The 14,738-nt window shown below is 42.2% G+C and overlaps 1 protein-coding gene across 5 annotated transcripts in view; it reads left to right on the forward strand.

Annotated features, from left to right (window-relative positions):
* The window catches only part of LLGL2 (LLGL scribble cell polarity complex component 2), a 68,303-nt gene that overhangs the window by 44,777 nt on the left and 8,788 nt on the right, over window positions 1-14,738 (forward strand). For all 5 annotated transcript variants that reach the window (XM_031965808.1, XM_031965809.1, XM_031965806.1 and 2 more), the window contains exons 3-10: window positions 2,811-2,908; window positions 5,254-5,335; window positions 5,941-6,056; window positions 6,440-6,598; window positions 7,286-7,448; window positions 7,865-7,997; window positions 8,142-8,196; window positions 8,861-9,009. In XM_031965808.1, the coding sequence (XP_031821668.1) occupies window positions 2,811-2,908; window positions 5,254-5,335; window positions 5,941-6,056; window positions 6,440-6,598; window positions 7,286-7,448; window positions 7,865-7,997; window positions 8,142-8,196; window positions 8,861-9,009 (955 nt within the window). The remainder of the gene's footprint in view (window positions 1-2,810; window positions 2,909-5,253; window positions 5,336-5,940; window positions 6,057-6,439; window positions 6,599-7,285; window positions 7,449-7,864; window positions 7,998-8,141; window positions 8,197-8,860; window positions 9,010-14,738) is intronic.

Here is a 14,738-nt window from a genome sequence, read left to right on the forward strand (position 1 = left end):
CTTTTCCAGGCTTGGCATTTTTTAAATAACTCAAATTGGGGAAATAGTCGATGACCTTCCGTTCCTCCTTCACCTCTTCTCTCTTCCACATTTGTCTTGTCCAAATGGTCAACCACAGTTGGGCCCCTGCCGTTGGTTGTCTCAGCTGTCTCTTCTAAGCGGACCTTTGAGGAGAATTTTTTCTCCACTTGGCATTAGAAGAGCTCGCTACTTTCTAAGGGAGAGAGGTTGAACAGAAAGTTTATTGAGTTGACAACCTGGCACTTCTCCCACTACTGAGATTAGACAAGGTTGAGGAGTGTTTGGGTATATGTAAACTTTTGGCATTCGCTTTGTTTAAAAAGTTTAGTGTCCACAGTAAGGGAACAAAACAGTCCCTATCCTCGAAGCCAGATTATCCCTACATCCCCAAATATATCTGCTTAAATCCTACAGGAAAATTTAGCAAATGTTTTGTATTTAAAATCATGCATCTTTCACCAGGCCCCAATATTCTTGGATATTCCTAGGATTTAGAGCTGGGAGGAATTTGGGAGAGCTTTGAGGGGGAAGGAGAAGAGGAATTAACCTGATGACCCCCATTGGCAGCTCACTATATTAAAGCCCAAAAGTGCAGATACCCTGTTGGTTTAGAAAAAAAAAAAAGCCAACTCCTACTGAGAATTCCCCTAATACCAGAGGTTTACTGTCGTTCAAGCTACTTGGGAATTATAGGCCTATCCCTCCAGACCTGGCTAGCTGGGGCAGCTCATTGAATCTACTTCAAAGGGATGGTTTTTGAACAAATACTGGGCCTTTAAAAAAAAATAAAACAACATACCATTATGAGCAGTAAATTTGTGCAATTCATTACTCCTTGAGGTATTCTGGTATGGAAATGCAGATTTCTGAATGTGATTCTCTGGAGTGTAGGACCTGCCATTTAATAATGCTTATTGCGTGAATGACAAAAGTAACCCTGATAACCTTCATTTTAGTCATAAGGTCAAGCCTTGAGGGAAGGCACTCTGAGGTCCTTGAGAGCTGAAGGCTGTCTTTTGTCTTGGAGCTGAAAGGGATCTTAGCAAGATCCTGAAGCCCAACCCCTACATTTTTATAAATGATGACACAGTCCCAGAATAAAGAAAGTGAGTTTTCCAAGGTCATAATGGTAGGAAACAGTCCATTCGGAACTTTTTTAAAAAAAATTTTTTTAAGAATACATTTTATTTTTTCCAAATACATGTAAAGATAGTTTTCAGCATTCACCTTTTCAAAACCTTGTGTTCCAAATTTTCCCCCTCTTCCTCCCCCTCCTCAAGACAGCAAGCAATCTGATATAGGTTAAACTTGGGCAATTCTTCTAAACATATTTCCATATTTGTCATGCTGTAGAAGAAAAATGGGGGGGAGGGGCAGCAAGCAAACAAAACAACAAAAGGTGAAAATGGTCTACTTTGATCCACATTCAGTCTCCATAGTTCTCTCTCTGGATGTGGATGGCACTTTCCATCACAAGTCTTGGAATTGCCTAGATTCACCTCATTGTTGAAAAGAACCAAGTCCATCACAGTTGATCATCACATAATCTTGTTGCTGTGTACAGTATTCTCTTGGTTCTGCACACTTCACTTGGCATCAGTTCATGTCAGTCTTTCTAAGTTTTTCTGTCTTTCAGAACTTGAATCCAAGTTCTTTGTTTCCAAATCATTATTTTTTTCATAACTCAAATGAAGCTTTTCTTAGTCATGACTCTTCCATTTTAAATTCATCATCATAAAAAACTGGAGAGAGACACACAGTGCCTGCCCTCAGGACACCTATAATCAAAGACCGCTCCCCAACCAGAGTCCATTCTACTCTTATCTGTTTTTGTATGAAGTGGAACAGGTAACTGGTAAAATCTGCCAGGAAACACGAGGTATGGGACTTGGAGTAATAGGTACCTATTTCTGATTTAATTCTGATTTTCATTTCTCAGAAACCTAATTTCTTAAAAAAATTTTTTTTTTCCTAGCTAGCTCTATCTCTTCATGGAGCTCAATGTGGAACTTATAAAAGGCATGCTGGGTATATGGGGAAGCAGAGGCATAGCCTTGTTATCTCCCTCCTACAGACTCAGTGGCCTAGCCAGACTGACCAGCCTGATTTTTCTCTCTGGTCTCCCTGTCCCCCTGGCCAGAATGCTTTGCTTCCTCACCTCTGCCTCTAGGAATCCCTGACAAGTGCCACTTCCTAAATTGTCTTTTTTTAATCCTCCCAGTTATCTATTCAGAACACACATACCAGTTGATATTTACTTTTGTATTTATTTTGTTCTTCCCTCCCTCCCTCATTTACATTCATAAATGAGATGGTCCTGACTCTGAGACCAAAAATTGAGGCTGGCCCTTCTATTGGAAAATGTTCTTCAGGTTCCTAACATCTGTACAAGACTGTACTAGGCTAACAAAGGAAGAGACATGAATGGTGCCATAATATACTGTGGGATTTGTTTAACTATCAGTTCATAGATTTTTGTGTGTTCTTGGTGATGGTAATGCATTGGAGAAGGAGGAAGTTTCTTTTAAATTTTAAATTATATCATTTTGAACTGAGCAGTCAGGAAATCCTGAGTTTGAATCCAACCTTAGCAGTGTCACTTATCTTCTCGGTTTCCTTCATCTATAAAATGAGGGTAATAATAACATCTATCTTCCAAGACTGTTAAAATTAAACAAAATGATATTTATAAAGTGTTTTCCAAATTTTAAAGCACTATATAAGTGCTAATTATCATTAATCATTTGTTGCCAAATTTCTTAATTTGAGGTTCTTGCTCTCTTTTTCAGACTGTGGAACATGGCTTCCCCCACCAGCCCAGTGCTCTGGGCTACAGCCCCTCCCTCCGAATCATGGCTATTGGGACCAGATCTGGAGCCATCAAGCTGTATCCTTTTCATTGCTTTGGCCCCCTTCCCTTTAAAAAAGCTCCCAAGCAGACCCCTTCCCCCCCCCAAGGAAGGACAGAGCTTTGGGAGGCCTCTGTTTCTCTCCTACAAAAGTCAGCCTTTTTCAGTGGTGGGTGAGAGTTATCTGAGAAGGGGTACTGACCACCTAGACAAATGAAAGGTGGTCTTTCACTGTGTCCCACTCTGTGTCTGTCTTATTCCCTTGGAGTTCCTAGCTTCTAATTTTATCCTGTGTGTGTAGCTCACCACCTGTACCGCCCACACCTGATTCTTTGAGTGAATGAAAAAAGCCCTTGTTTGCCTTTTGCCCCATCCTCTGGGAGCTGTCCTTTGATAGGGGGTGGGTAAGACCACACATACTGGAAAGAGTTGAATTCTGTAGATTCAGTTCTAATCCACTGACTGTATTAAAAAGTACTTAACTTTATACTAGCACTTTAAGTTTTAGTTAATTTTATTTAATTCCTAGGAGACTTTTAATATCAGCTAAAGCTTTCATTTGCTCCTACTGAGGTATAACAAAGGTACTAGATGGTAGAGTTCCTTGAAATGGGGGAGGGGGGGGTGTAGGGGTTTTCTGTTTTCTGGATCACTCCCAGGTGAATGAAAAAGCAGGCCCTAATCAAGTGCTAGGCACTGTGCCAGTGGCACACGTATAAAATGGCTAAGCTGCCTTTGCCCTAGAAGGAATTTATAAATCTGTTAAATTTATAAATCGTACTTTTTTTTTGGGGGGGGGGGAGAGGTAAGGGGAGAGGAGGACTAGGATGGAGAGACAGCTCCAGTCTAGTATCACATCTACTATATATATATACATTGACTTGCCAAGCTCCTGGTGAACATTTATGGCTCCTCCCTGCAATATAGTGTCCACATGATCTTTGAAAAGGTTTTGATCAGAGGATTGTCCTTGAGAGAAAGTATACATTTCTTTACCTCCACATTCATTGAAGTAGGATCCTTCCAGTGAAACTATTGGAATTTCCCTGTTAGAATAAATACTTTTGTGTTTCTTGTCTTTTGTATCCCTAGTATTTTAACACAGTGAAAGACGTGTTTAATTAATATTAGTTGATTGATTATTTGGGCCCAGGATGGTTGTAATTTAGTTTCTCCATGAATTGAGCACAAATAGGTAAGTATTGGGGGCTTTCCTCAATCTCAGAGCCAATTCTAACCCTTAATAATTACCCAGAGGCTTTTGAAGCTAGATTGATTGAGGGGAGGAAGGGGAAGAAAGGAAAGGGGGAGTATTCTAAAAACTACCAAGAATACAGATTGATTTAATGATCAGATTGGGGTTGTTAATTTCCTCTGCTGCCCCAATGCTTTCTGGGTCATTTCAGAAGATGAAATTTATTCAAATGTAGTCCTTAAACTTCCCAAAAGGCTCTGGACCCAGGGTGACCAAGGGCTGGGCAGGAGTTTTGTGGGTGGGTTTCTCTCCCCCCCCCCCCCCCAATTTTTTCTTTTTTTGCAGAGGGGCCAGGCAAGAGTTTTTTAGGGACTCTCCAGTTAGATGTACCATCTTCAGAACTGAACCAAAACACAACTATCTAGAGTAAAGGCATATAGACTTTTGGGCTACTTGGCTAGCTGCTGCATTTTTTTCCTGCTTGATCTGAACTGGTCTCTAAGTTAGGGAAGGGAAATAGGGACAAGGACAGCACAGAACGGGACACGTCCAGTCTTGCTGAGTTTGAGTGGGAGGGGTAGCTACAGTTGGGAGCACATGGGGCCCTGCCTGGTACAGAGTGAATCAGCCCTGCATCTCTGCCAGGTTAATCATTACCAATCCAGTCCTGAGAAGGCTGGGCATATCCTGCTCACCAGTGTAGCCCATCGAACGTGGCCTGAAAGCAGCTGCTTGGGGTGAGGAGGTAGGAGTGGCAGGGGTTTCTTACAGTCCCTTCATGGGAATCCTGGGCTAATTGAAGCTTTGGAGTCCAAGGACCTTTTTGAGCATCAGCAGCAACTTTGTCTTCAAGCCCCTTTCTGGATACAGAACAAAGCAATAAAACTTTTTTTCTCTCAGGCTCAGAGTGGGATAGCCTTCTGACAATGACAGTGTGTCCAGGGAATCAACCCCTTGCTATCCACTTGCCTTACCAAAAGTACCCAAACCGTCATTCTTTCAGTTTCTGAGCTGCAGAAGTTTGTAGTCTTTACTTACTTAGCTTTACATACTAGACCTGAAATGGGGAGGGTGGGATAGGGAGGATTGCACAGGAAGGGAGGGGGCTCCTTTCACCAGCTTTCCTAGAAGGAGAGTGGAATAGAGGAGGGCTTCTCCTTTTGAACTTGTTCCTGAACCAGCTTCCAGCTACGGTGCCCCTGGTGTGGAGTTCATGGGTCTTCACCGGGAAAACAATGCTGTAGTACAAATCCACTTCCTCCCTGGCCAGGTGAGGATGTCATAGACTAATGGAATAAGAATGGGGCAGAGGGGAGTGGTGGGCTGGGTTGGGGGTGGCTGTGGCTCTGGAATCACGAGTATCATCAGATTGCAGGTGAGGACTCTGCTAGGATTGCCAGTCCCCTCTCCTTGTTTTCTCCCAGCATATATTCCCTCTCACCTAGTCCTTGTCTAGAAGGAATGCAGACTGGTTGACAAAGGGTCCCAAGTCTTCCTTTCCCATTATCCTCCCTTACCCCACCTTGTTTCCGTTGAGAGGAAAACAGTATAATAACCATAAAATATTATTGGAAATGGTCCTACCCCGTGTACAGAGGTGCCGCCTCCTTTTACTGAAGCTGAAGAATGAAAGTCCCATCATTCATTAACTGAGCCACAAAGAACCCTCTCTGCTAGGTTACATTGAGTTACCAAGCTCCTGGTGAACATCTATGGCTCCTCCCTGTACTATAGTGTCCCCCAAACCAATTGTGGTAAGGGGATCCGAAACAAGCCTTTTCTTCCCCTGTCCCTGCCCCACCACTTACTTATGGAAGCAGCATACTGGCCCCCCTCCCATCTCCATCATCTGTCTTTGTCCCCTCCTGCACTCAGTGCCAACTGATCACCTTGCTGGATGACAACAGCCTGCACCTGTGGACCCTGAATCAGAGAGATGGGGTCTCTGAGCTGCATGAAGAGAAGTTCTCCACACTTCGGGGGCCTCCGGGGTGAGTCCCAGAGCCCAGGTCCTCTCAAGGCGCTAACGAGGGGCCGAATTCTCTGGAGTGTTTTTCCAGCACGGTGTGGGAAGCACTGAGGTTTCAGAGTTCACTGCCATCTGTCTGGGTTTGATGAGGAGAGTAACTGATATGTTTGTGTTCCTACCCAGAGGCCTGTTTAATCATCTCAGTGAGATTTCTGTTTTTCCAAAGCACAGCAAACTTGAGGGACAGAGGGAGGCCCGAAGGGGCCTGAGTTCTTGGGAGTGGGACTTCACAGACAGATAGTCTGCCCCTCTTCCCTTCCCTGGGTCCTCACACTCACTCATTTTTTTTGCCTTAATTGGATATTTCAGCAGTTGGAATAAAACAGTGAATTTTCCCATTTGCAGGGCTGCCCCCAGCGCCACCCAAATAACAGTGATTCTGCCTCATTCCTCCCAAGAGCTGCTATATCTGGGTACTGAAAGTGGCAACGTGTTTGTGGAGAAGCTGCCCTCCTTCCAGATTCTCGAGGACCGGACCATCAGTACTGAGGCTGTTTTGCAGTGGTGAGGTTCCTGGCAAATCTTCCCAGAACCAAGCCCAGGCCAGCCTAGCCCACTCCAGGGGCAAGCAGTTGTGTTCTTGGTATAGCTTGGAAGGGCCAGGAAGCCAGATTGAGTTGGGGGAAAGGAGGGGTGTCCTGGGACCATAGTGACAATGTACATAAGACAGAGTTCATTCAGTTCCCCATTTCAGGACTGGGTTGACTATAGAGTTCAGGTAGAGGGAAGGGTGATACTCTCCCCCCTGCCTTATTGGAGAAACTTGGGTAATTTGGGACGTGTTCAGATTTGAACTTGGTCTCTGGAGAGCCATCAGACACCACATGCTATTTCTTGATCTGGCTTTTGGACTGGCCCCAAAACACAGCTTCATTATAGCCATTTTCTGAGATAGGATTTACCATCATATTGGGACATTTGAGAACGTTGCCTCCTTTGAAGAAATCCAGGATCCCAGCAAGAAGATAGCCTGGCTTCCAGTTCTTAAATATTGCAATTTATACAAAACGGTCATCTGTAGATTTGCTAGGATTCACTGTTCCTTTGCTGTTTCTGGAGTGATTGGAGACCCTTTTCCTGCTCAGACTATGGGTAGAGGAAGGAGAGAACAGTCAGCATCCTGCTTTCTTCTCCCTCCTCCCTCACTCCAAAAGCTAGATTAAAATAGGATCCTCTCTGTCATTTGTCCAGGTTACCCAAGGATGCACAGCATTGTCGGGCATTCGAGATGGTGGAGGCGCTGCAAGAACACCCCCAGGACCCTACCCAGGTCCTGATTGGCTATAGCAGAGGCCTTATCATTATCTGGGACCTTCAGAATAGCCGGGTGCTCCACCACTTCCTGAGCAGCCAGGTAGGTGATACCCGGGGCTGTGGGGCAGTAGGATGGGCAAAGAGCATAACTTTCCTACGATGCTGGAGTCTGGGGTTGATGATTGACACAGGCAGGGCAAATGTATATGGTCTGAAGCCCTTGATACCCTATGGGACTGTTCTGGGTACTCCAGAGGAACTTGGAGGATCCTAGGATTTAAAACTGGAGGGATTTTACATTATCTAGTTCAGTCCCCTAATTTTGCAGATGAGGAAACAGACCCAGAGAAGGGAAATTCTTGCCTAAAGTTGCAGAATTGGGACCCAGGTCCCCTCTTTCCATTACATCATGCTATGGTACTAATCCTCTGTATTTAAACTGGGGAAGGGGGTTTTAGGTAATGGGGGAAATTGCCTACTCAATTTTGTTATCCTTCCCACTTTTCCCTTCTCTAGCAACTGGAGAATGTCTGCTGGCAGCGAGATGGGGGTTGCATTGTCAGTTGCCATTATGATGGGAGCTACTGCCAGTGGAAAGTGTCCAGTGAAGTCCAGCATCCTGAGCCCTTGCAAAGCAGAGTGCCTTATGGTCAGTGGGCCTGGGTCTACCTGGAATCAGAACCAGGGACTCAAGTGTCTCCTCAGCAGATCTCTGTGCATCTGTAGACATTCAAATCTATTAACTGAACCTGTGTGTTCTCTAACCAATTCCATTTCTCCTTTTTTACTCCAGGTCCTTATCCTTGCAAAGCTATTTCTAAAATCTTTTGGCTGAGGACCAGGAAAGGGTACGTCTCTGGGTTTCTCTTTTTTTTTTCCCTTCTCGCATCTATTCCCCACACTTGTCCCCAACGCACAGAACATGATCTGTATTCCCTAAACATGTATATGGTTTTCTGCTTGGTGAAGACACATCAGTGGTGATTTACAGTCTGCCATCCACCTCTAGTGGAAGCAGTTGGCCCTAACCCAGTAGGGAAATAAGAATTGGAAAGTGAGCCAATGTAAGAACATTCAGAGCCTTCTAAGAAGGAAGGGGAAGAAGTCCTGAATCATTTATAAACCTTAATTTCCTTTACACATACATGTATGTATTCAACATCAATGAATGGACGTCTTATTTCTAGCAACTTTTCAGCACTGGGATTTTTCATTCTGAAAAATACTATATTTAGAGAGAAAGGGAATGAATGAGACAAAAACCTTTCTGCTGTAGTACTATGTCCTTATCACCATCAGGACCTGGGAAACTATCTTTTGGCAGGGGAGACACATTGTGTCACTCTTCCACAGGCCATGGGTATCTTGGATTGTCTTAGTGGGACAGAAAAGTGGGAAGGATCCTTCCCATCTGTCCTCACCCCGAAGGCAAGTCCCCACTCCCCCCTGGCAAAGCCCTGGCCTGAGGGGACTGAGGTTGCTCATTCTGTCTTGTGTGACTCCCCCCTCCAGGCTGCCCTACATCATCTTCCAGGGCGGGATGCCCCGAGCCAGCTATGGAGACCGGCACAGCATCTCGGTGATCCACGGGAACCAGGAGACCGCTTTTGACTTTACCTCCCGAATCATTGATTTTACTGTCCTCACAGAGGCTGACGCTGGTAGGTTGGACACTTGGGATGCCTCTTTTCTTACGTGGGTCAGCATGTGGAGAGAAAGGGGGCTGCCACACAGGGATAAAAGGGGATGGGAGGAAAGGAAAAAGCATCTTTTAAAGCAAGATAGGTGCTGTGATTATCCCCATTTCACAGATGAACAAACTGAGGCAGATAGACATTAGTTAAGTGGCCTGCCTAGAGGCACACAACTACAGAGTCTGGGTCTTTTCCTGACTCCAGGCCCAGCCCTATGTCCACTTGCTGCCTTCCTGTCTCTAAAAAGGATAGGGACTGCACCTATGATTTCATTAATATAGGAAATTACTAGGGAGGAAACTTCCTCTTGCCAATGCAAGTTAGTACCTTCTCTATAGCAATTAAATGATTTTCTAGGTCAGTGTATACCTGCAGGGATCCTTATATATGGTTTAAGGCTTCATTTTTATTTGACACAACTCTCCTAGGGCACTTTGAAAAGCCAAATGGCTAGCTTAGGGTTACAAAGCCAGTATATATTAGTAGCTAGAGTCAAATCCAGGTCTCGGTGACTTCCAGCCTCCCTCTCCCTATAATAGGTCTTTAAAGTGTGTATCTGGATTAAAAATAGGGAGAGAGGAAGCTGGGGAAAACTGAGCACTGTGTCTTCCTGAACGTGTGACAAACTTGGATTCCTCAGCTCCCTCCATTGCTACTTAACTCTGATATAATAGAGAATTGAAGTCTGTGATGGTGGTGATGGTTTGGGGCTTACTTTGGGCATATCACATAACCTTTCTGAGAGCCCTGGCTTCCACATCTGTAAAGTAATTAGTTATCTGTCTCATTTCATGGAACTGTTGGGAAGAAGGGGCTCTGTGGTAAATCCCCAGTCGTGTAGTATAATTCAGCTTAAGCCCACTGAGTCAGCCTGTGTTAGGGCCCATCCTGGTCATTCCCTCCCACTGTTTCTGAACCTCCTATCTGGTAGGGATCTTGGAGGCCATTTAGCTCTACCCCTTAAAGTTAAGTGTTTTATTCAAGTTTGTAGCTCCTCTGGGAGTTGGGCTGAGATTCTGCCCTGTGCTGGCTCTGTGTGCTAATTTTTGTTCTTGTTCTTGTTCACGGCTTTCTCTGCTTAAAAATTGACACTACTGATTAAGGGAAATGAGGTGTGGGGGAGGGATATAGTGTTCTGTTTGGCCTTTAAGATTCCTGCCTTCCTCCCACCCCGGTCTTCCCTTGCAAAAGCTGGGCACAGCCTGAATTGAATAGCACTGGGGTGAATCAGTCTTATAACTTAAGTGAGATCAAAGGGGGCTGATATTGAAACCTGGAGGGAAAAAGAGAGAGTAGGAGTTCTTCCTCCTAATTATCCGGTTTAATGAGGCCTTTTGAGCTGGAGAAGAAAGGGCAGGGCAGTCCCAGAACTACCCTAACCCTGTTGGTCCCTGCATTTTCCTGTCCTCCCTGGACCTACCAAGTCCTTTCCCAATAAGACTCAGCCCTTAAATCTTCCTTCTACTTCCCCATCTGGAGAGCCCTGCATACCTAAGTTACTGTTGGCCATGCTATCACAGTAGGTCAGGGGTCCTCAAAATAGAGCCCACGGGCCAGATGCATTAGCTGAGGACGATTATCCCCCTCACCCAGGGCTATGAAGTTTCTTTATTTAAAGGCCCACAAAACAAAGTTTTTGTTTTTACTATAGTCCGGTCCTCCAACAATCTGAGGGACAGTGAACTGGGCCCCTATTTAAAAAGTTTGAGGACCCCTGCAGTAGGACTACAGTCCAGGGGTTCAAAGCCTGCATCTGTCATTGGCTATCTGTGGTTCTGGTATTCAACAACAAACTTCAGCTAAGGACACGTTGTCACCTTCTGTGCTAAGCTTTAAAGGTGAAAAAACAAGTAAGACAGGGTTTCTGCCTTCAGGTGACTGACAATGACGTAATGGGGAGATAAGTCAGGCACAGCTTGCTAAAATACAAAACAATACAGAAAAATGCTATCAGCTTCCCTGAGTTGCTCTTTCTCTCTACAAGGATGAAAAACAGCCTCACAAACATACTAGGAAGATAAAATTTCATAAGAAACAAAGGTATTTTAAAAAATAAATGAATTCTATTAATGGGATATTTTTTTATTATCTATCTATCATTTGTTCATATGACCCATCTTTTTTTTAAAAATGCATTCATTTTTAGTGTTGAAAACTATCTTTATATGTAATTGGAAAAATAAAATACTACTAAGGGAATTTCTTAAGCAGTTATTAACTTTCCCATTGGCCCTCCCCCAATGAAGTTTTTTTTTTTTTTTATCCTCATAATTAAGATACATAGTCCAACAAAGCAAAACTCTTTGTTAACCATTTCCAAACTTAATATGTCTTATTCCACATTTTTAAGTCCATCACCTCCCCTAGCAAGAGGTGGATGAGATGCTTTATCTTTAGTAATCTGGATTTGTTTTTCATTTATTGACAAGAGTGCTGAAATCTTTCAGAGTTATTTTTCTCTGTCATAATGTTATGGCATAAATTATTCTCCTTGGTTCCATTTGCTTCCCTTGGCATCAGTTCACAGAAGTGTTCCCCATTTCCTCCATAATTGTCCATTTCATCAATTCCTATGGCACAATAATATTCTATTATGTTTATATACCACAGTTTGTTTGGCCATTAGCTAATAGGTAGGGACAAGCTTCTATATATCCACTCCACTCTAGCCATTCCTGAACCCACTGCTCAGAGTCATTGTCTGGCCACTGTCACATAGGAACCTAGGGTTCCCAACATTTTTTTTTATTTTTCTTGATGTTGGCTTTCAGTAAACCTCCATGTCTTCTATTCAGTTTAAAAGGAAATACACTTAGAGTCTTAAAATAGATACTCCACCCTCCAAATTACATTTTCCCTCCACTTTGTTTCTTGCTTTCAGTTTGATTGAGAATAAGGAATTGGACTGCTTAGGTCCAGAGTTAGAAGAGACCATCCAGGTAGTCTAGTCTTTTTACTGAAGAAGGAAACAGAAACTAAGGTCACACAAGCAGGTACTTTGCATTAAGTGTGCACTCATCATCCAATTCTCAAGTCCAGGCTTCTATTCATTACACAATGCTGGATTAAATTGTTAATGCCACTTTTGTAATTTTCAACAGAATGATATAGTTATTTACTAAATATTCCTAGAGCTCTCTTTACTAGCTTCTTGTCCCACAGGTAGGAATCCCCTAATTTCATAAGAGAGTCTTCCTGGGAAGAAAAAGTGAATAAGAGGGAATTCTGGTCAATTCCTCTGAGGTTCTACTTCCTGCGTTTTGACAGATCTTGTGGCCCTCAGCAAGATAGGCGATTCCTTTGTTCTTGCATCTGCTTCCCAGGCAGTAAGGATTTCCATAAAGCCCTGCTATCTTCAGCTTTAATTCCTTTTTTTATAGTTTGTATGTTTTTTTGTTTTTGTTTTTGTTTTTTTTGCTTTTGCTTATCTTGCTCTTGGATTACTTACATGTTTTCATATATTTAACTTGTATTTTCATATTGTTTTGTAACAATATGAACAATGGTCTCCAAGTCTTGTTTGATCGCGCATTCAGTTTTTAAAAAATTGAACATTTCCAATATACCTATATTTATCTATAAATCATGTGCCCATACATTTATGTGCATTACAAAAGATTACGTACATTACAAAACCTACACAAAAAGTAGGAATTAAAATGAGTTGAGGTGAAGATAAAATAAGCAATATTTTTTAAAATAATTTTATCTTGTAATGCACTATTTCAATAGGTCAGTGTAGTTTGATTTCTGGTGTCTGGTGAACAAGATATCTCACAAAAATGTTCATCCCCCTGTTTTCTCAAAGGGAACCAATGACATCACAAGGTTGATATCTTGACTTTCAAGGGTATTAGTTTTTTTTTTTTAATTTATTTAATAGTCTTTTATTTACAGGTTATATGTATGGGTAACTTTACAGCATTGACAATTGCCAAACCTCTTGTTCCAATTTTTCACCTCTTACCCCCCACCCTCTCCCCCAGATGGCAGGATGACCAGTAGATGTTAAATATATTAAAATATAAATTAGATACACAATAAGTATACATGACCAAACCATTATTTTGCTGTACAAATAGAATCAGACTCTGAAATATTGTACAATTAGCTTGTGAAGGAAATGAAAAATGCAGGTGGGCATAAATATAGGGATTGGGAATTTAATGTAATGGTTTTTAGTCATCACCCAGAGTTCTTTCTCTGGGCGTAGTTGGTTCAGTTCATTACTGTTCCATTGGAAATGATTTGGTTGATCTCGTTGCTGAGGATGGTCAGGTCCATCAGAACTGATCATCATATAGTATTGTTGTTGAAGTATATAATGATCTCCTGGTCCTGCTCATTCCACTCAGCATCAGTTCGTGTAAGTCTCTCCAGGCCTTTCTGAAATCATCCTGTTGGTCATTTCTTACAGAACAGTAATATTCCATAATTTTCATATACCACAATTTATTCAGCCATTCTCCAACTGATGGACATCCATTCAGTTTCCAGTTTCTAGCCACTACAAAAAGGGCTGCCACAAACATTCGTGCACATACAGGTCCCTTTCCCTTCTTTATAATCTCTTTGGGATATAATCCCAGTAGTAACACTGCTGGATCAAAGGGTATGCACAGTTTGATAACTTTTTGAGCATAGTTCCAAACTACTCTCCAAAATGGTTGGATTCGTTCACAACTCCACCAACAATGCATCAATGTCCCAGTTTTCCCGCATCCCCTCCAACAATCATCATTATTTTTTCCTGTCATCTTAGCCAATCTGACAGGTGTGTAGTGGTATCTTAGAGTTGTCTTAATTTGCATTTCTCTGATTAATACTGACTTGGAGCATCTTTTCATATGACTAGAAATCATTTCAATTTCTTCATCTGAGAATTGTCTGTTCATATCAAGGGTATTAGTTTTAAGTAAGGCAGAGCTGCACAAAAATGTGTGGAGCACAGTGGAATAAGAGGATTGTTGGCTGGGTTCATTAAATCATGATATTCATTTTTCAGTCCCATCCACTAATAATGCAAAGATATTGAAAGATATTAACATGTGCCCATTTTCCCTGATGTCAGTAGTTCTTGAAATTAATTAGAAGATTTTGCATTTTTAAGAAATGTTTCATTCAACAAATCTACTCCTGAAAGTTTTCACTTGGAACATTTCTAAATATTAAAAAATTCCCTTTTCCAATTTGAATGCAGGTATGAGTACTTATATAGGTGACACACATTTTCAAAATGCAAAAGCTTTAGTTAGGTTTTGTTTTATTTTGTTTTTTGCTGAGGCAGGTGGGGTAAAGTGATTTGCTCAGGGTCACACAGCTAGGAAGTGTTAAGTGTCTGAGGCCAGATTTAAACTCAGATCCTCCTGACTTCAGGGCCGGTGTTCTATCCATTGCACCACTTAGCTGCCCCCAAAGCTTTAGTTTTTAACTCTTACTAATTGCAGTGATTTCATATATCTCAAGGCACATGTATGCTTAGGGTGAAGTTCATAATTAATGATAGATAAAAAATCCTTATTTCAAATAATCTTGATAATTTTTTTATTATTATTGCTTTGATTTAATTGAATTACAGTTGTTTTTACCAATTGGGAAAAGTATGGGAAACGTGACTATTATTTTCAGTCTGTGGTTTCTTTGCCAAGATTCTTGTTCTATAGGCACTAATGGCACAGGGTGGAGTAAAGTTGTGA

Source organism: Sarcophilus harrisii, chromosome 4 (genome assembly GCF_902635505.1).
Source record: "Sarcophilus harrisii chromosome 4, mSarHar1.11, whole genome shotgun sequence".
Lineage (NCBI taxonomy): Eukaryota > Metazoa > Chordata > Mammalia > Dasyuromorphia > Dasyuridae > Sarcophilus > Sarcophilus harrisii.